Source organism: Mycteria americana, chromosome 3 (assembly GCF_035582795.1).
Source record: "Mycteria americana isolate JAX WOST 10 ecotype Jacksonville Zoo and Gardens chromosome 3, USCA_MyAme_1.0, whole genome shotgun sequence".
Classification (NCBI taxonomy): Eukaryota; Metazoa; Chordata; class Aves; order Ciconiiformes; family Ciconiidae; genus Mycteria; species Mycteria americana.
This window is the reverse complement of record NC_134367.1, coordinates 30,874,052-30,894,966: the sequence shown is the minus strand read 5'-3', so window position 1 is coordinate 30,894,966 and position 20,915 is coordinate 30,874,052. Positions and strand designations below refer to the sequence as shown.

Sequence of the window (20,915 nt, the reverse complement as noted above, 5' to 3'; positions counted from 1 at the left end):
GTATAGGGGTGAAAACAGCTTGAGTGGGTGCCTCTGGAGAGGGACCCTGAACAAAGAAATCCCTGGGCAATTATACCCTTATAATTTAAATTCCCCTCCGGTCATGAGACAGTTCGGACCAATAGTAATATTAGGGTCTGGGGTCTTCCTGTTCTTCATTGGGTCGTTTCGTTGTCTGTATGCGGGCTGTTTCTTCTCTTCTCTCTAAGGTTGTAACTTCAGCTGAGATTGTAGCTTCCTTATCTTTCCGGTTTGCACTGGATTCGGGGGGGCCTTCCTTCATGTAGCTGAGTAAAAGTTCAGTATATGGTCAGTGAATCTGGATGAAAGTTCACAGCTTGCAGCCTAAGGCTTCAACAAGCCTTTCTACTAGTGCTATGTATTGGATTCTGTTTGGGCTAGAAAGTGACTGTACAGCAATAGTATTACATTGAAGAGGTATATGTACAGGTATGCACAGTATACATTGAGGAGGTCCCCCTGTACTCCATTTACAGTCAATGAAGAGAAAGAGGCAGTTTTCTGAGGTAATTCATTTCACCCAAAAGCAGACATACAAAGTCAAATGGCTAATGCTACAAAAATATTTACGTCACTCTGCTGATTATATAGGCAGCTTAGGACAATGTGTTCAGATAGTAGATAGGCTGAATTTCTTACCAGTTGCCTGGATTGTTATTTCTGTAGAGATTTTTTTTTTTTTTATCTGGGAATCACACAGTTATAGAGAGCAGTAAAACAAAAGAATGGAGAGCAGCGATTTGTGTCATTATAGCACACAAGTAGTCAAAAGCTTTGTCATCTTATTTGTGCTCATTGTGTCTTTGAAGATATAAAGCTAGAAGCTGAGAAGCTGAAAAACTGGTTTATGCAAGAGGAATTGCATAGGTCATAAGGTTACAACCACCAGTTTTAGGTTGTAGGGAAATTACATGTCTTGTTCCAGGGAAAGATGTCAGTGAGATGTGAGGAGAGTACTGTGTCATCTCTCAGGAGAAACACTACCTACACATTGTACTGGAATTAGCTGTCCTATTTATTCTTTATCATCCAAGTACTCTTTCCAAAAGCAAGACTTTGTACTTCCTTTCTTGATGCTTCAAGGTAATTTGTGAAGTCCTTGTTCTAAACAGTTCTTTCCAGGACTTTCTCACCCCTTGTATCAGACTACTGTCAATAACTGTTTCCTGTGACACCTTTTTTAATACCCTTTGTCCTAGCATGGTAATGATTATTTTTATTAGGTCTATAGCATCTTTGGTCTTTAGCATAGAAGTTTGAACTGAGACTAAATATTTTTCAGCCCATGTCTCAAATAAGACTAAGTGAAAATTATCATAATGCACAAAATCTATAATATCAAGCAGAACTACTAAGTAGATGTTAAAGAACAGAAGTTACATAAATTTTAGATTGCCATTGTCAGATTTCTGAGAGCTTCAGTGCCAGTTTCTTTTTCAGACATGTGCATACATAATTCACAAGGGGAAATAGCCTTTTTACCATGTCTAACATTTCACAAACCTTTGATTTTTGGTATGTGTACCTACCTGTGTTGTACTGAATAACGTAAATACCTATACTATTGATTATGGGGCTGTTGTGATATCTCTGCTGCTTGCAAACATTGGTTCATAAATGGTTCACAGTAAGGAGACAAATATAATCCATGATACTGTGCTGAAAACAGTAGAGAGCTTATGGGAAAGAATCTCGGTGGTCCTCTGTGTTACCTGCAGAGGTAAATTCTGTAATATTTATCTGCAATGGAATAAGGAGATGAAAATGACCATAACTATAACAGCAGATGTGTAGCTCTACACTCAGCATATTCCTGCACTTCACAGCTCACAGAATTCCCATAGACAGAGTTGAGACATGCAGTGGCCATTTCCTATATTTCAGAGAAACAGAAGGACAATAGGATCTGTTCCATCTTAAGTAATAGCATTTAATGCTTCATCCATTGACAGAAAAATTACCACAGGATGTTGGACTTTCTGTAAACTAAAATGAACATATAATTCTGCCTGCACATAAATTGCAAGCAAATTTGAGCATACTGTCACACCCACTAGTGCTAATGTTGAGTATGACAAAACCTAGGGCTTGAGGTTAGATGAGCTGCTTTTGTGACGTTCTCCGTAGAACACAGGTATTTTTAGACCTCATATTATTAATGTCACTTTCATGCTACCTGAACTGTTAAAAGTATACAGAAATAGAAGTAAATTGTCTAACACAAAGAATTGCAATGATTTTCAGTTGTTTTTCATCTCCGTTAACTTCTGAAAGTCTTGAAATTGCTATCTGTTACTATGAAAACTGTTAACGTTTCTGAGATACATGTAACTTCCTCAAAAAACCTATACATGTTCACTAAGATGACAAATAAATGTTTTAAATGAAGTACTGTCTCCCTATGATTAAAAAAAAAAAGGGTGGAAAAAACTGGATAAGTAATACCAATGAGATTCTGTTTACATCTTCAGTTCTCTAATGTGGCAGGAAAAATACTGTAAAATATGTTTGACCAATAAAAAGCATTCGTTTGTTTGTCAGACTTCACAATGACATTTGTCTACCCTTTAATTGGCCACCTGAAAAAAAAAAAAGGCCACGTTTCTTGAATTCAATATTGGAAATTTTGAGCAGGTATCTAATGGAATTCTGTATTCACAAGTGACAATGTGTGTGATTTGCTCTTCCCCATTGGTAGATGCATCTTTTCGTTTAGAAGGTCAGAATGGTTTGGCGTGAGTTCAGAAATCTTCCAGTTTTTCCACATAAAAAGCACTAACGTCAAAAATTGCATTTTTAATGTGTCACTCGGGTTTGACATGTGGAAAAGCTACCTTGTGGAGTATATGGCTGGAGAGCTACATCAAATCATTTACATGTGCTATTGATTTACAGTTTGGATCTTAAGTTTGACTGATTGGCAGTAGCAAAGGCAGCAAGTAGTTGCATTTAAATGTGCATATTGCTTTCCTACACATAGTACTAAATATTGCTACAGTAACAATACATTACAGCACCATGCATATTTTCAGGCTTTCCAGTAATGTACCACTTTACAAAATAGTTTGCTTAAAATAAAAATTACTGGTTTATAATTCCAACAAATTAGTTGTATTCACAGTATAAACTACAAATTAAGCATTAAAGTTTTGTTGGCTGCATTAAGTGAATGCTTTTTAACATACTGTAAATTTCTTTGCAACTGAAAAATGTTTATTTCAGTAGTATATCTGCCATGTTAAAAATTTTAACTCACTGTCTTCCCATTGTCTTTTTTCTTTCCTCTTGCAACACATGAAGTAATTGGAAACACGTCTACATTACTGTAAAAATTTCATCCATACATTAATTTTTATTTAAGTATCCTAGAAGATCACAGCTATGTGTGGCAGCACATAGTTCATACAAAATAACCTAATGTATTACATTACCGTTTAAATGTTGTGCTTGACTATCATGTAAAATACAAGAACGACGTGAATCCATGCATGTTAGACCCATGAGGTATCTCATAGCTTCAAAAAGCACTATGCAAATAAACTACCCACGTAATTCTTTCCTTAAACCAGTTCCACTTAGGTATGAGCATTTTCAGTATTTTTTTGGATCTGAAAGTAGGATGATTGGTGTCTATCCAAGTATATTAATAAAATAAACATTTTACAAATACTTTAATCCTAACATTGTAGTATATGTTTTGAGGCTTGACCTTTCCTGTTTGTACGAGTGATGTGCACAGTATTAACACTTCTTTATTTTCTTAATTCACTCTGAGAACATACATCAGGAGTGAATTAAAATTGGCCTATTAGCATATGCTTTTGTTGAAACATCCTTTGTACAAGCTTCATAAATTATAAATATACTACAGCACAGACATGCAGAAATTATGAATGAAATAAAGTTAAATAACACTGCTAATATTTTTCAGGTCCTTTTTAGCGGATTTGAGTGTTTCTGATTAACTGTTTCAGTTGAAAGCAAAAGTTTTTGCTGAAATCTTCTGTAAAAATTGCTAGCAAGGTTAAAAATTCCTTAGAAAAAGTCACTGCATGTGTTCTAAAGTTTTCATTGTGGATAAAAAAAAAATCATCTAAATAGTTCTATGTAATTTTTAACAGTATATGCTATTAAGAAGAAAAATAATGGACTTTTATAAAAAAGGACTGAACTAATGTCAGTTAAAAAAAGACAATATTCAATAGTAAATTGAACAGATAGATTGCTTATTTCATAATGAAGTAGATAGCCAGTAATATCTTTTGATGAAAATACCTATTTTTCCTACAAATGGAGAAAAATACCAAAGTAGCATGCCTGCTGAATGTTTACTTATTTTGTGTCTTTTCAAGGTAGCTATGTTTTGCTATGGGCTGGAAAAATGTGTACTACTGCAATCAAAAATGTGTCTAAATGGTGCTTTATGTATTCACTTCAGTACTATTTACTTCAAAAAGACTGTAAAACATCCATAACTGAGTGGGGGCAACAGGCAGAAGCAGAATGATGAATACCGTCCATTTTCTTTCTTAAGTATTTTAATCTGACAACTGTGGTTTTGTTTTGTTTTTTTTTTTTAAAGATGCTTGCTCAGATGTTGTGTAGTATCACAAAAGAATAGAAAGCTATTCCATATAAGTTCTGTTAGTATTTTTTTAAGTTTTACTTTGTTAGCCTCACACCCTTTTCTGATTACCTTATAAAGCTAAAAACTGTCTATATATGATCTTTGAGTTATTATAATATGACACAAGTTTACTTTCTTTTTCAGTGTACTACTTTTTAGTGAAGTCCCATTTCCCCTGCCCATTGACATATCCTTCTACTCTGTAACAAAACTTAGTTTCAAAAAAGTCAAGCATTACAAATAAATGAGAAGTCACAGATGAGGAAGTTGGCTACAAATGGTCCTGTGGTCCTGGTCTCTCACATTTGCTATGCCCTCCAGTTTCTTAATCAAACCAGAGTTAGAGAAACATGTTATCATCTCTTTTGCTCTTATTCAGTGGCACTGGGGTGGCATGTGTCAAAAGAACAACAACTGATTATTTTTGTGTGTGTCAGTGACTGGTGTCTACTTGATGTAACCAGGTCTAGTACTGGACATTGAACTAGCATGCCACAGCCCAAATTATAGTCCTTTTACCTTTCTTTTTTCCTTAATCAGACTTCAGGCAAATATAGATGCTGGCTCATGTTGCAATATTAAGATGCAGGTTACACACGCTACAGATGAGAAAAGTATTTGGATTGTTCACTCTTGGTTCTGGTCCATTTGCAAATAATAAACTAAACCATTCAAAATATAACAAGGCTGCCTGTGCTGAGGGAACTACTTCAAAGCAGTACAATGGGACAGAGAATTTTTGTCCCCTGTAATGGCAATTCTTGTACAAAGTTTTTGTGAAATGTCATACAAATAGGAAATAAATGAGGGTATCGCTTCACACAAGATACTTCTGAAAAAAGGAATAACATCATAAGAGTATAAGTGACTATAACTGAAGGGTTAGTTTGAGATGCATTCCAGGCTTTATTTTCCAGCTTTGTAGCAGACACTGCTGTGAAACCTTCAGCAAATATTCAGGACTCATTTCAGTCAGGTCTAGCCAGGAAAATTTTTGAACAGAAAAAAATCCTGGTAAGAAAAAATACCAGCTGCTTTGATGTGGGCTGGTGTTTAGATCATACATTGGAGTGCCAGCAGAGATTTCTCTCTACAGCCTTCCCTACAACTCTGACTAAGCCACTTAATTTTTCCAGTACTCATTTTCTTTAGATAAAAATAAGCCATACTATTCTAACTGTGATCTTTCATTATTTCCCCACTTTCATGAAGTACTTTGAAAACCACAAATACATAATATAACAATAAAAGTCATTACTATCCTTATTTCAGTATCTAAAACATACTGATAACAATTTTTAGTTTTAATAGAGAATCCAGTAAAGCCTTCACCATATTTATAATAATACACACTGAATTTCAGTGGCTGTTTTTATAGTTGTTTTAATTTAATTTTGATATCTAAATGGTGTTCAAAAGCACTTTGGTGAACACCATAAATGTTCTTTAGTCAGTCTGCTACCAGGGGTCATATGTATTATAGTCACTATGGTGCAAATAGTTTGTTCATTGTAATGGTTTCATTACTACATCAGTTGGAACATCTATATTCAATTTGTGCAAAATTCAGCTAAGTAGCTATAGTTTATCCACTGGATATATTTTTAACACAACTGTGTATTTAGTAGAACATTTATTTACATGAACATTGTAAGACGTAGTATGCTGTCTAAGGGCAAAAGTAGTATTCTTATATCACTGAAAAATCTCTTATTTCTCTTTAGCACATATTCTGGGACGTTTACACAGGTAAATGTAATGTATTATGCAAGTAAGGTACTGTGCAGATAAGAACTTGATCACGTTTTTTCTTCATTTAAATATTAAAACCAATTAAATGTTTTTTCTCATCGCTTTGAATAAATGTGATCTTCCTAACTTCCATTATGCTCTGTAATATATTAATTATTGAATTAGCTTTTAGTTTCTGATGTTGTCCCACACTCCTCAAGAAAGCCTCTTCAGTCCTTTAAAACGGGTTACATTTCCCCAGTATATTTAGCCAGGTGCTGCATCCAAATCTGTTCTCTCTGGTTCATTAAAGTATGTTAAGACTTCTTACACTCTCCGGTAATGAACTCATTGAAGCTAAGGAACAAAAATAATTGGAGAAAGTTCTTTTAGGATTGCATCCACTTGCTACCCCTGTCTTGGAGTCAGAGAGCAGTGAGAGCTGACTGCTTCAGAAGCGAAGGTAGGTCAGGAGTCTTATTAAGGCTGCCAGGTCAGGGACCTCACTGTCAAGTGTCCTGTCTGACAGGTGGGCAGGGCAGGGTCACTGACAGTGCCCAGGATCAGCATAGTATGCCAGTTCGCCAGTCAAGTCTACAGGGAATGGGGCAGGTCCATGGTCAAGCCAGGGAGCTAGTCTGAAGGCCAAAGTCAGCATCCAGATAAGCAGGTACATGGCTAGGCATGTGCATGGCTACAGCACAAGGTCAGTCAGATACCAAGAGCAAAGAGCCTCAGCTTAGATGCTCACAAGAGACAGGGTAGTCACCACTGATGCTTCTCTCAGCTTGCTCTTGAACAGCTTCAAAGGCAGCTGAGGTTTCTCAGGCCTGCCGCTTTTGCATTGTCTAAGTTGGTCCTGAGCTCAGACAGCCAAACCTGCAAGAGGATCCGTGACCCTTATATTCACGTTATGTAGTAGAATTCACTCATTCACAGTTAATATAATCTGTGTTTCAGGATTTGAAGGTACTTACTGTGAAGTTAACAGTGATGAGTGCATCTCCCATCCATGCCAGAATGAAGGTCTCTGTGTGGATGGGGTTAACCATTACAGGTGAGGAAAATTATTTGAATGACAGATATTCATTATGATACGTGGATGTTTATCATCTAGCTATTCTTTTCGTACTTTGCCTGTACTATCTTTGCTGTCCTTCAGTGATGTAATATGTCTTTTGATGTAATATGTCTTTTTTTTGTGATGCATTTGACACTGTTACATTACACTCAAAATCTTCTTGTGGGCAAAAAGACATAAATATACACCATACGTGTGGACCCAAGAATCTATTGTAGGGCTAATTAAAATCTTCATATATCTAATCAAAATATAACAAGCAGTTGTTATTAATCCAGCTACAATAATACTAATAGTCTAAGCTGAAAATAATAGAAAACAGCTTCATGAACAAGGTAGTTATTGTTATATAAGAAATCTTGCAATTATCTAGCTCTTGTGCCTCTTGTTACGATTACCCTCACAACGTCTATCCGGGTCCTGTGATCAGTGATTTCAGTCTTCATTAAGAACTGGCAGTGTTACTGCAAGTCAGCAGCATCTGGAAGTCTTTGCCAGGAGAAGTGTGATGTTTATGGTGGGAGTTTTCTCATCTTCAGTCTCAGGCCTGCTTGGAGCTATTTTTGTACATTTCCTTGTCACGATCTACTTCTTTCGCACTGTTTACTAGCTTCCCCGGCCCACATGGACACAAAAGGCTATTGTTTGTAACACTGTGATTATCCCACTGTGTCGCACCCTCACTGTAGGTGCTGTTCCCAGAGCTGAAGCTAAAGCGTGAGAGGCAGCAGACGGCTGGCTGCAGGGCAGGTGTCAAAACAAGTGAAAACCAGCTCAGGCTAAGGCAAGTTCTGAGCCCTTGAAGAGTGGGGTCAGCACAAAGCCTGTGGCCTTCAGCTAATAACGGCAAAAATCTTACTTCCTGGGCTGCAGTCACTGTACTTGTAAAGCTTGTTGAAGTACGGCACTTTGTAATGATAAGAAAAAAACAAATTTAATTTTGGAACCACCTAATTCATACCTCTCAAAGTCTGCCACATTTTTCTGGAATCTTTTTATATTAAACTAAAAAGTAATATAGTGACATCCTTTTTGATAGGTGCTCCTGCCAGCATGGCTTTACTGGGACACTGTGTGAAGTGGAGATTAATGAATGCTTATCAAGACCCTGCAAAAACAATGGAACTTGCTTGGATCTCATAAACAGGTTAGTTACTACTAAATAAAAAGCAATTCCCTCATTTCCTTATGTATAAAGTCTGCTTGCTGCCTTGAGGTTTGGATGGGACCTTCAGCATATGACAAGGATTCTGTATTAAAATGAGGTAGGCAAATATTACTGACTCAGCTATTTGTTTCTTATGTGATCTGAGAGGAAAATAGAAGGGAAACTGTCTTCAGCACAACTTGTTCTTTTCCTCCTTACCTTTTTTTTTCTTTTTTTTAATTTGGAATAAGAGTGAAGTAGAGGAAAATTGATCTTCAGTTACATTGCTACATCTCTCTTTTAAGCTTCCAACAATGACCTTTTCTAATGCAAATGTTTTAGTAAAGTTAAGTGTAAGCAAGAGAAAAATTTGTATCTTGCATTTGTTCCACAACACTCCACAGTTTTTAGAGACTTGTGTCAAAAGAACATTAGCCCTTGAGTCATTCCTTATACCTTCAGTTAAAATGATTGTGCACTATTTTTCTACTAATTTAAAAAAGAGTAAATTGCTCTACTTGCTTCAGAAACATGGAAGTGAGAGAAGTCTGTTAATTATTTTAATACAAATGATGATTAGGGACACCAGCTTGACATCAGGACATACATACAGCTTCAGAATATTGGAAGATCATGTAGTTTACTTCTGTTGACTTACTTGATCTTTCCTTTTCTGAAGATTCATCTGTAGTTGTGCACCTGGATACTATGGGTCTCTGTGTGAGATGGATGTAAATGAGTGTGAAACTTTGCCTTGCTTGCATGGAGGAAGCTGCATCAACAGGCTTGGAGGCTATCAGTGTTTCTGTCCCCCTGGATTCACAGGTATGGTCTGCTCTCTACCACAGTGGAGAAGGCTATTTCACAGGTTTTACATGTTTTTAATTTTATAACAAATGCCTCAACTGAATCAAGGAAGAGTACACAGGATCATCTGCGTATTGGAGGATAAATCAATATTATTTCAAATAGAACTTTTATCCAATTCTTGCTAAGTAGCTCAAGATATGATATTTACATTGAGGCTTGATTTATGATTTCTTTAGTCACCCATACATTCAGCTGAAACACATTAAAAGAGAGATTGTATAGTGTGAATAAATGTTTTTTGAACCCAGCCAAGAAAAAAAGTATTACCGTAGATAAAGAGTAAATTTTACAAACATAATAAAATGCTACCTTGTCATTTGAGTTTGCACAGAACCATAGTAACACTTTGACTTTGCTGATCTGTTGGACTGACACTGTTGCCTTTAGTGTTAATCTTTACATTTTTACAGAACTAATGACAAAATACTTAATGGGTAGAGATGTAGTGAAATTGCTCTAAGATGATGTTGACTTTTATTTAAATGCTCTGTGTGCTGCAGAGCAAGTAGTTCATACTTAATTTTTTGATGCATCCAGCTTAAGCAACCTGAAAACACATGGGGTCTTATGACTGCAGAAATGTTTATTAGTTGTCTGCCTCAACTTGTATCATTTCTGCATTCTTTCTGCATAAAATGTTTTTTGTTACCTATTCCAGCCTGTAATGAATACCACATAATTCATAAGATTAGAAAGGATGCAATTTGCATCCACTGAACTGAGAGGAATGTAATTTATCCGCAGAACAAAGAACAAGTACAGTTTTGGGAATATCTCTATAGCTCTATATCCTTCTTCCGTTCACCACAAACTTTAGTCCACATACCGCTTGTGCAGTGTTCTTCCAAATTATCATTGACATTTCAGAAAAAAAAATTGGAAAAATCTATATAATTCTCTCGCCTAAAACTTTAAAAGCTCTCCCCTCCCAGTATTTTTTTCAGAAGGGCTGTGTTCTGAATAGTATTTCTTGGGTATCACTGAAACTTTGGTTCATTAGGCAGTGGTGCTGCAGATTTATAATTTTAACTAATAGATATTAAAACAGTTGTCTTCACCTTTATGTATATGTTTCTGTAAGAATTCCCAGTTATATTCATAAAACATAAGACACCTGTACCTGTAGGGCTTGAGACTAGTTTGAAAAGGATAAGAAATCTGCAGGTGTACTTTCCTTTTATGATTCTTCATTATTGACTGAGCAGTTTGACTTGAGTTCTTTTCCCTAACACATTTAACCAACAAGGATAGGATGTTGGGTTTTCTTGGGTTTTTTTTGTAAGTTTTTTTTAAATCAGCTGTAGTAGTTGTTTACTATTAAAAGTAGTTATTTACTGGTACAGATTATTTTAGTATATTTACAAGAATAATTTTATACTATTTAGTGCTAGTTATTTATGAACAAGGGTGGTGTGATATCCAGATGTCTATCAAACACTAAAACATTACTCAAAAATTAGTGATAGATTGCCTATCACTTAATTATAACTAGTGATTTCTGCTCCCCCCCCCCCAAAGTGACACTATTTGGACATCCGCTATGCAATGTACCAGTTAGATTAAGTCTGAAGGAATAATTCATCCAATACAAAGTGTTTCGTGTAGCAGTTGAACTAAGGCTTTAACATGAAGTTGCAGCGTTAGCAGGCCCAGAAGTGAGTGCAAGTAATTTGATTTCAAAGCGAGGTCTTTTCAGAGCAAGACATTGCTTTTCTGGGTTATAAAGCAAAAAGAGTGTGTGTCAAGTGTATATTTCCCTGGCAAACATACAGAATTGTAAAATAGTTCTCTGATAGTTTGAGGTTTTGAAAACTTTTTCTAGCAATTACAATTCAAATAGCTAATATCTTATTTTTCATATTCAAATTCACAACTTTTTTTTGGTTTTATGTTACCTACATGACAGAAAAGGTGATTGTACTGTTTGAGAGTACCAAGCTTTGGAATTATAAATAGTGAAAGAAAATGCTTCAAAACTACAAAGTATTAGTATTTAAGGTACTGAATTTATAACAGTATAACAAAAGTAATTTATTTAACAGTTTGAAAGGTAGGTGTATTTCCACTTTCATCTTTGGTAATTTCATAAATTTAGGGACAGCCTTTTTTTTTGTCACAGACAAGGCGCCTTTAAAGATACATAACAGTGTGTATTGATTTCAGTGATCATTTGAATTTCAAAAAAGTTTTAATGTAGTGGTACAGAGAAAACTTAAATCATTGACTATAACTATTAAAATAATATATTTATAAATTTGAATGGTAACTGGAAACAAATTACAATACCTTAAATGGGTTAGGCCAAATTATGTTACTATATTTCATTTTAGTTATAAAAACTTTCTTTAAAAGTATTAACTTTCATCAGACATTTTGAATGTTTTTTCTGGTCATAATGTAATTTAATGTCTTAGAGAAGGCAGTCTTTAGACACTGACCTGTGCTGTGTAAGCTCTAGAATTTTGGCAGCTAATGTAGCTCTTAAATTTTTAAGTTTTCCATAAATTTATCTTATTTTGGATTTATTTTATGTTGTTCATAATTTTATTTAATTTTAAATAGCTGTTAACAAAAATACATTAAAAATAATTTATTAACTATTAAAACATAACTTTTTCTCAACACTGCTAAGATAAAATCTACTGTTTTGCAGCTCAGGTAGGCTCTTAATAAAAGTGATCACAGTTCAGATGACATGCACAGATATATCCTTTCTGTCAGGATGTAACTGGCAGCAACAATGGTCTTCTTAAAACCTAGATATCACTAATAAACCCTAGTTAAAGTCCTCACCCCAGATACTTTGGAAAATAAAACTAAGTGATCTGGGCATGCAAGAAACTGTTTTTTCCCTGGCCCAAAATGAGAAGTGACTTAATAAAGCAGTGCTCTGTTAGAAAGAGAAGAAAAGTAACAAAAGGATAATACCAAATAATCAACTTCAAAAGTACACAGTTCCTTTCCTCTGTGTTTTGTTTTTGTGGGTTTTTTTTTTTTTTTTTTTAAATACCTTCTAGAGATGACTGCATCCCCTCTTCTGCAGTAGCCTTCTGCGTATGTTTAGTTGTCCTCAATCACACTGGCTAGCAAGAAGGGTGCAGATGGCCTTGTGACATGAACTTTCCATCCCCAGCTTGGCCCCTCTTGTTTTTTTCATTGCTTTGGCTGGCCAGTGTTGCTCCATGAAACAACACTGCTCAGTTCCACTAGGTCCTCTTGGTAACACAAGATGTAATTATTCCAGCTCTGTCAGCTGCTGCTGTTCTTTTACTTGTATTTGCTCTTTAGCAACTGTGTATATACAGTATACAACATCCTTGTTGCCCAGAAGGATCTTTGTAAACAGACATATGTTGTTCCTCCAGATCTATGACTTGAGCATACTAAAGCTACAGACTGTCTCCTTACATTAGTTTGACCACTCACTTCCAAGCACACAGAAAGATCATTACATTTTTCTAGTTTTACACTCCATTGCAAAAAATATTGATTTATTTGAAATAGCATTAAGCTTTCATGTTGAAAGATGCAGGCCTGGAAAACTATTTTTGGTGTTTAATGCTTAGGCACCACAAAGAAACTTAACAGTAGCATAGCATAAACTCTCTAGGTAACCAGTTAGCTACAAAATTTTGTGAACTCTTTAATTCCCCAGTCTGATCATTCTTGTTCCATACCTCCTGTCTTTAGATGAGAAAAGTCTGGCCTGTTGTATAGAACTAACTGTGAAAAAATTCAGTGGCTGAGTGTCCTAAGTAGAATAGCTCTTTACTCAAGATCACAGTTGTTAACTGCTTATTGTTTCTACATTGGTGGTACCTGAGTGTTAGATATAACAACATAAAACTGAAAGATACCTCATGAGTCACTGAATCTAAAACCTATTTTGTCTAAATGGTCAGGCGGTCGTTGGCTGGAGTGATGAATGTTAATGGCTGTAACATGAACTGTTGAATTTGTACTGCAAATGTTGTAAAGAAACAAGCAACTCTAAGCATTATGCTTTGTAATGTACCAAATATGAGACTTAATGTACATAGAGGATAGATCTTTTGAGTAAGAAAACACTATAGTCATCTTTTAGCACTAAGATACCCTTTTAAATATGTCTTACTCAGGGACTGTTTTTCTCTATATGATTCCAGCATCCTTTGATTTCATAAATGTTACTATAAATACAGGAAATTTGCTCATAATCTAATGAAATCGAAGGCTACGTCAGATTTAATTTTGGCTTGGTAGGTTACTAAACTTTTGTTAGAGGATCTGAAGATACAGTGCAAACAAGTGGAACTGATGACTGTGGAATTATAAATTAAATAGAACATAATCAGCAATTTAAAATTAAAAGCAAAATAAGGAAATATAATCAACAAATATAGCTATGTCTTCATTATCACAAATCAATGTGATGTTGCATTCTGAATGAGCACTGGTACACAATTATGTAAATAATAAAACAAGAAAAAAGACATATATGTATATTCCACTGAGTTTAAAAACCTGTTAAGTAAAACACTAATATTACTTTCTCTTCAGCTGCGTGATATAACATCTTAAAAGGAATAAGTAATTAAACATAATGTATTATGATCGGTTACCCTGAAGGTTGTTTTAATGATTGAGGTGTTAATCACTTCTTCTTTATAAATCATACCATCTGAACAACCTTACGTCAAAGTATAATGTAGATGATTCAGACATGCCTCAAGTAAAACATTTTTCATGTTCATGAAAAATTTATTTTATATTCAAGTATAAACCATAAATGTCTGGGTCACCAAGTCTCCTGCAAAATGGGTTTAATAAGAACACAAGTTTTTTGACTGTAGAATTTTGTTTCATAATTCCTAATTGCTTCATTTGAAAGGGTTCTAGGATTACCAAGTCATTACTGCCTTCATTGACAGACTTGGTAATTCTTAAGTCTTTATTTTCTGGTTTTCTTTGTTTGAGGTTAACTAAGTAATTCTAAGATTTCTTGCAAAGACTACAGGTTTTTTCCTAAAATATGTTGGGTTGACCTTGGCCAGGTGCTCACCCAGACTTTCAGTCCCCTTCATCAACAGGTCAGGAGAAGAAAATAAAGATGAAAAAACTCATGGGTCGAGATAAAGAGATCACTTACCACTTATCATCAGAGGCAAAACAAACTCGACTTGGGGAAAATTAATATATTTTATTGCCAATTAAAATAAATTTTTGGATGGTAGGAAACAAAGACAAAATAAAGCAACACTTTCCCCCGTTCATCTCTCCCCTCCCCTGCCCTTCACTGGCGAAACTTCATTCCCAATTCTTCTACCTCCCCGCCCCAAGGGCACAGGGAGATGGGGAATAGGGGGTTCTGGCCAATCCATAACAGCTGTTGTCTGCTGCTCCCTCCTCCTCACACTTTTCCCCTGCTCCTGCGTGGGTCCTCTCCCCAGGCTGTAGTCCTTCAAGATACAGCTGCTTCAGCATGGACTTTCCACGGGCCACAGTTCCTTCAGGAAATAACCACCTGCTCCAGCGTAGGGTCCTCCATGGGCTGCAGCATGGATATCCTGCTTGTGTTGGAGTGCTTTCCACAGGCTGCAGGGAAATACCTGCTCCACCATGGTCTCCTGCATGGGCTGCAGGGAAATCTCTGCTCCAGCACCTGGGGCACCTCTTCTTCCTCCTTCTCTGACCTTGGTGCTCACAAGATTGTTTCTCACTTCCCCCCTCCTCACTCTGCCTGTGTGGCATTTTGCCCTTTCTTAAATTTTTTTTTTTTACAGAGGTGCCACCATCTTGGCTGAGAGGCTCAGCTGTGTCTTACAGTGGGTCCATTGGAGCCGGCTGGAAGCATATGTGTCCGGCATGAGGCAGCCTCTGGTCTCTTCTCACAGAAGCTGCCTTGCAGCTCACGCCCCGCCCCCGCCAACACGTTGACACCTCCACGCAATACTCAAAATAAGATTTCAGTGGCTAAAATAGGTTGTGTAGTAAACTGAGATATATAAATTAAAAATGCTGATTCAGACTGCCAGTTACTGGACATCTGATCCAAAAGATGCCTAAAAATGACTAAGTATCATGAAATCACTTTTTGCTGTGAAGGTTCAGTCATCATTTCTGCAGAGCAGTAATTATTCCTTAATTCTAAATAGCTATTCTCTTAATCTCAGATCTACCCTTACAGTCTTATCTTCTGTACGAGATCAGTACAAACTGACATTTGGAAGTGACTAAGTGTGCACTTAAGTTGTATGTTAAACGAAGTCAAAACCTTGGCTTAAATAACTCATCTTGTATTTTATCTTTAATGCCTGCTCTGAGCCCCAGCCTTCCTTATCCTGGGCCTCAGAACCTGCTGTTCATCTTGTCTATGTGACAGTGAAAACTCTGCTCTGCTTTTTATACAACGGGCTGACCTAACAAAAAAGTCCCACAAGATCTAATCAATGAAAAGGGAGAGAAGTTTTCTTTATCTTTTTGACCTTCCCAGCTACTTTTACAGCTTTACACTGCCAGCTGACTCTGGCAGTGATTGCATCTGCACTCCTCAAACCTCTGTCTGTATTCCTTGCTATTGATATCCAGAGGAAGAAGAGCAACTACACTATTAACTGAAGTGACTTTATTTAGAGTCAGAGGGGAGGAATCTCATGGTACGCTCCCTAAGATGTCAAAGCAAGGTGCAGCTTACATATCAAGAGAGGCCAAAACTGATTGGCATGCCAAGAACAAATTTAACATGTATACTGGCAGAACTGGGTTTCTGTACTAAATGGGGAGGTAGTGGTGTTAGTCTTTTAGTTTAATGATTAGAGCATTCACATAAGTTTTGGGAATTTTAGGTTCAGTGAACACACCATCATGAAGGGGCAAATTTACTTCCTGCATTTTCCTGAGAAGTGCTATAGTTTCCATGCTATAAGTTAGCCTCATTTGTAAGGAAAGGAAGGGGCACTTTTACTGTCCTTGTTGAGCTTCAGCAAAGGTTCCTGGCCCAGAAAGAACGTAGAACAGTAATGTGTAACCTCATTGAGTATTTGGCTTGAAGTGCCAAGTCTAGACTGCTAGTTCCCTCTCCCTCCCCTGAGAGCCAAGGTCAGGACATAAGCATTCTTTTTCCTCTCAAAGTGACTTACCATCTACTAACTAGAGCCTTAAGCCATACTTTAACCAATTAAATCTTAGTCTCTAGCAGCTTTGTTCCAATTACTGCTCATCCTTGTTCAAGGAAGAGAATGGTCAAGAAGGCGTGGCAGAAGGCCAGCAAGGATGCATAGGAAACACCTGACTGAGCTCAGATGCAGAAAAGCAGCACACATTTGGTGGAAAGAGCAGGGATGAGCTACTTAGGTGGAATATGAAGCCATTGCCCAGGTGTGCAGAGTTGAAATTAGGAAAGGAAAAGCTCAGCTAGAGATGAGAATAGAGAAGGATGTGCAAAGCCACAAGGTGGCCTTCTATACGTACATTGGCAGCAAAAAGAAGGCCAAAAAAGGAGGGCTTAGTTCTCGGGGGGGGGGGGGGGGGAACCTAGTGACAAAAGACATGGAAGAGTCTGAGGTAACCGAAGTTGTCTTTTTTTCAGGGTTTACTACTGATGTCTGGTCTCAAGCCTCCCAGGTTTCTGAGCCTAGTGGCAGAGTTGAGGGTACTCCTCTTTTAACAAGCCTCCTGGGAGAGTATGATCCATAAACCACAATCCTCTGAGCCCAACCAGCCAGCCAGCCAGCTTTTTAGCCATCCAGTTGTCCACCTTTCCAGACTCTAACATCCTAACTTGGGTACAGGAATATTGTAGGAGATAGTGTCAAAGCCATACTAAAATCAAGATAAGTGACATACACTGCTGTCTCCTCTTCCACAAACCTAGTCATTTCATCATAAAAGGCAATCAGATTGTTCAGGCATGATTTACTCTTGATAAACCTATAGAATCATAGGATAGTTAGGGTTGGAAGGGACCTTTAAAGGTCGTCTAGTTCAACCCCCCTGCAATGAGCAGGGACAGCTTCAACTAGAACAGGTTGCTCAAAGCCCAGTCCAACCTGACCTTGAATGTTTCCAGGGATGGGGCATCTGCCACCTCTCTGGACAACCTGTTCCAGTGTTTCAACACCCTCACAGTGAAGAATTTCTTCCTTCCATCTGAATCTGCCCTCTTCTAGTTTAAAACCATTACCTTGTCCAGTTGCAACAGGCCCTGCTAAAAAGTCTGTCCCCATCTTTCTTATAAGCCCCCTTTACGTACTGAAAGGCTGCAATAAGGTCTCCCCGGAGCCTTCTCTTCTCCAGACTGAATAACCCAACTCTCTTAGTCTTTCTTCATAGGAGTGGTGTTCCATCCTTCTGATCATTTTCGTGGCCCTCCTGTGGACCTGCTCCAACAGCTCCATGTCTTTCTTGTGCTGAGGGCTGCAGAGCTGGATGCAGTACTCCACGTGGGGTCTCACAGAGTGGAGTAGAGGGGCAGAATCACCTCCCTTGGCCTGCTGGCCACACTTCTTTTGATGCAGCCCAGGATACGGTTGGCCTTCTGGGCTGCGAGCGCACATTGCTGGCTCGTGTCCAGCTTTTCATCCACGAGTGCCCCAAGTCCTTCTCTGCAGGGCTGCTCTCAGCCTATGCTAGTTGTTCCCAGTTACCACCTTCTTCTGTTGCCTAGAAATGGCTTCTAAGAGGGTTCACTCCATGATCTTCCCAGGGACTAAAGTGACGTTTACTGGCCTGTAGTTCCCCAGATCACCCTTTGGTTTTTTGGGGGAGGTAAGTGCAATGTTTCTCTTTCCTAATCACTGGGGACCTTCCCCAATTTCTATGGCCTTTCAGACATGACAGAAGGCAGCCTTTCAAGGACGTAAGCCAGCTTTCTCAGCACCCTCAGATGCAGCCTGTGGGTACTGAATGAAAGGAAATGAATACAAGAACTGAGTACAAGAATACATGTTTGGCCCAGTGTTCTGTATGCCACAACAGAAACCAAGGTAGATTATTGTGTCTAACCTTTGGTACCCAAGTTCACTATTTGGATGTGACCTTTTTATAATTTTATTTCAAATGTTGTATTTATAGCTTCAGCTACAGGAGAAGATAGTCCAGTACATGTTTTCTTCTTTGAGGAAACATTTATTTTATGTGGTCTGTAAAGGTTACTATACCATATAGCGGTGACCTCCAACTAGAAAGCTATGGAAATGTATTTGTAGTTTCAAAGCAGTGAAGTTACTGAACAGCTAAGAATCCTGTTTGTAAGAAAGAAAGGTCTCTGTAGTGCATGCAAAGTCTCTGGTCCTTAAGGAGACAAAGTCAATAACTACCTAATTTTTTGTACAGATTATACTCAAAATATGCGATGCTACAGCCCATTCATAATGAATGTTTGGCAACAGCAGCTCTCACTGTGTATACAAATTAAATCTGGTGATTAGGAACTTGGATGACAGTACACTCCCCTTGTTCAGTAAAATATAATTGTTCTGGGTTACAGATCTGTGCCTTTAGGGAGGAAAATCCTTGTCTTTTGGCAAAGAATATCTAAATGTGAAGTGTTTGTTCTTCATGCTCATTACTGTCTAATTTGAATGTATTTAGTATAGCAATTCTAAGGTGATTTCACCAATTTCTTGTACAGTTAATTACTATTTATCTTCAAACAGAACCAGCTTCTTTTTCTGGACTTAACAGGAGTCAGTAAAAGAGGAATAGAACTAGCTCTGCTTCTTATTTTTGACTGCTGAAAAGAAACAGTGTGTTATTTATGAATAGCATCAATGTAGAAGACAACACTTAATAATGATAAAAAGGACACTGTTCATACAGTCATTTACATGTTAGGACTTACACTGATTTCCCATTGTACCCATGGCCTAAAGTAGTATCATGGATTGGGAGAAAATCTCAGTTTGATTCTCACAGACTTTCTTCTGAGTTTCCTGCACTATCATAGAGGTTACTAATGGAGCAACATTAATAAAGAGTTTCAAATAACTTCTGCTTCTTTTTGCATACATCACTCCATATTGACCAGAACAAAGTATTTAATCCGATTCTTGGACATAATTTAAGATTATGGTGATGCATCCTCTCCGACGTCCTCTCTCTTTCTGCAGCTGGTCTGTTTAATATTAATCATTTATACTAAGTGGAAAAAAAAAAACAGAAGAAATATTTTCAATATAAAATATCCAGTAGGTGAGCTGTCCATGCATTCTGTCAGTTTATGTGAAACATTCTTGCTCTATATGAAGCAGATTTAGAAATGTTTGAGAACAGTTTTTTAATTTGTTAGTGAAAATGGAGGAAGGTGATCCCTTAGACTCATGCAGCTGACAGCAGTAAGCATACTGTACATCACAGTTCAAAATTTGCAAGCTACATTGAATAGCAAAAAAAAAAAAAAAAAAAAAAAATTTAGCTGCATCAGAATGGTGTCAGCCCGAGGCTAATGAGGTCTCCTTAGAGGCATGCCGGTAAAAGCCAGATACAATGTCATACTAACATGGCTAAAGTGCTTTTGGCCTTCCAGAGCTACTGCTTTGCACATCTTTCTTAGCGACTCTAACACTCTACTGCATTATCCTACCTAGACATGTGCTGATAGTTCTTTCCTCAGTTTTCTAGCTTCTAAAGTCCTTCGGTACCTGACTTCCCATGTGGATTTCATGGAAAGGCTGGTTGCCTCTCTCAAAGTAATGGATTTTGCTGAGGCCTCCAAGAATATTGGCACCGTTCTTGTTATTTCTGTCTTGTTGCCACAAAGTGGCAATCATAGTAATCATAGTAATAATAATAATGAAAATGATAATAATAATCCCTTCCTCCAGGAAACCATACCTCACAAGAGTAGAATCACTGTTAAATATTGTGTCCTGTTTATGGACGTGCTGCTGTGAAGTTCTGTGGTTTGCTTTATGTTTTTGATCATGATACTGTATGTACCACATAAGTATCTTTCTTAGGACCCACACATACTGTTTAACAGGACAGGAACATTTAATAAAACTGAGACAATCCCCAGCTAAACAGATAGTAACTGAAATTGATAACATTCTAATTTACCTTCTTATAAATATAATCTATCAGATCAGTGTTTCAGGGTGAAGCAGATGTAGAATCCTTCCCTGCAGATTTTTTGAGCTGCTTGAAATGCAGAATTCAGGGGGTAGGACTATACAGTGAGAACATTTGAGCTTGTGGTCAAATGATTGTCTAAGTCTTATGTATTACGGTAAGCTATTAGGTGAGAATTTAAATTATCTAGGGCTTCTAGAGCCAAAATCAGTGCTTCACATTATACCTACAAGAAATTTGAGAAAGCCCTGATACACCTGTTAGAGCTGTTTCCTAGCTGTTACTGGTAGCTAGGAAAGTCACTGTACTTTTCAGCAAGTATAACTTTGGAGGGGTCTTTGAATGTATTCAAGTATGCCACTGTGCATGCTTTAAAGGAGTTTCTATTC

At 37.3% G+C, this 20,915-nt stretch overlaps 1 protein-coding gene across 1 annotated transcript in view; it reads left to right on the top strand.

The window, feature by feature from the left end:
- Positions 1-20,915, top strand: part of EYS (eyes shut homolog) — a 951,425-nt gene that overhangs the window by 397,844 nt on the left and 532,666 nt on the right. The window contains exons 24-26 of the mRNA XM_075497152.1: positions 7,340-7,436; positions 8,500-8,607; positions 9,287-9,432. Coding sequence (XP_075353267.1) covers positions 7,340-7,436; positions 8,500-8,607; positions 9,287-9,432 — 351 coding nt within the window. The remainder of the gene's footprint in view (positions 1-7,339; positions 7,437-8,499; positions 8,608-9,286; positions 9,433-20,915) is intronic.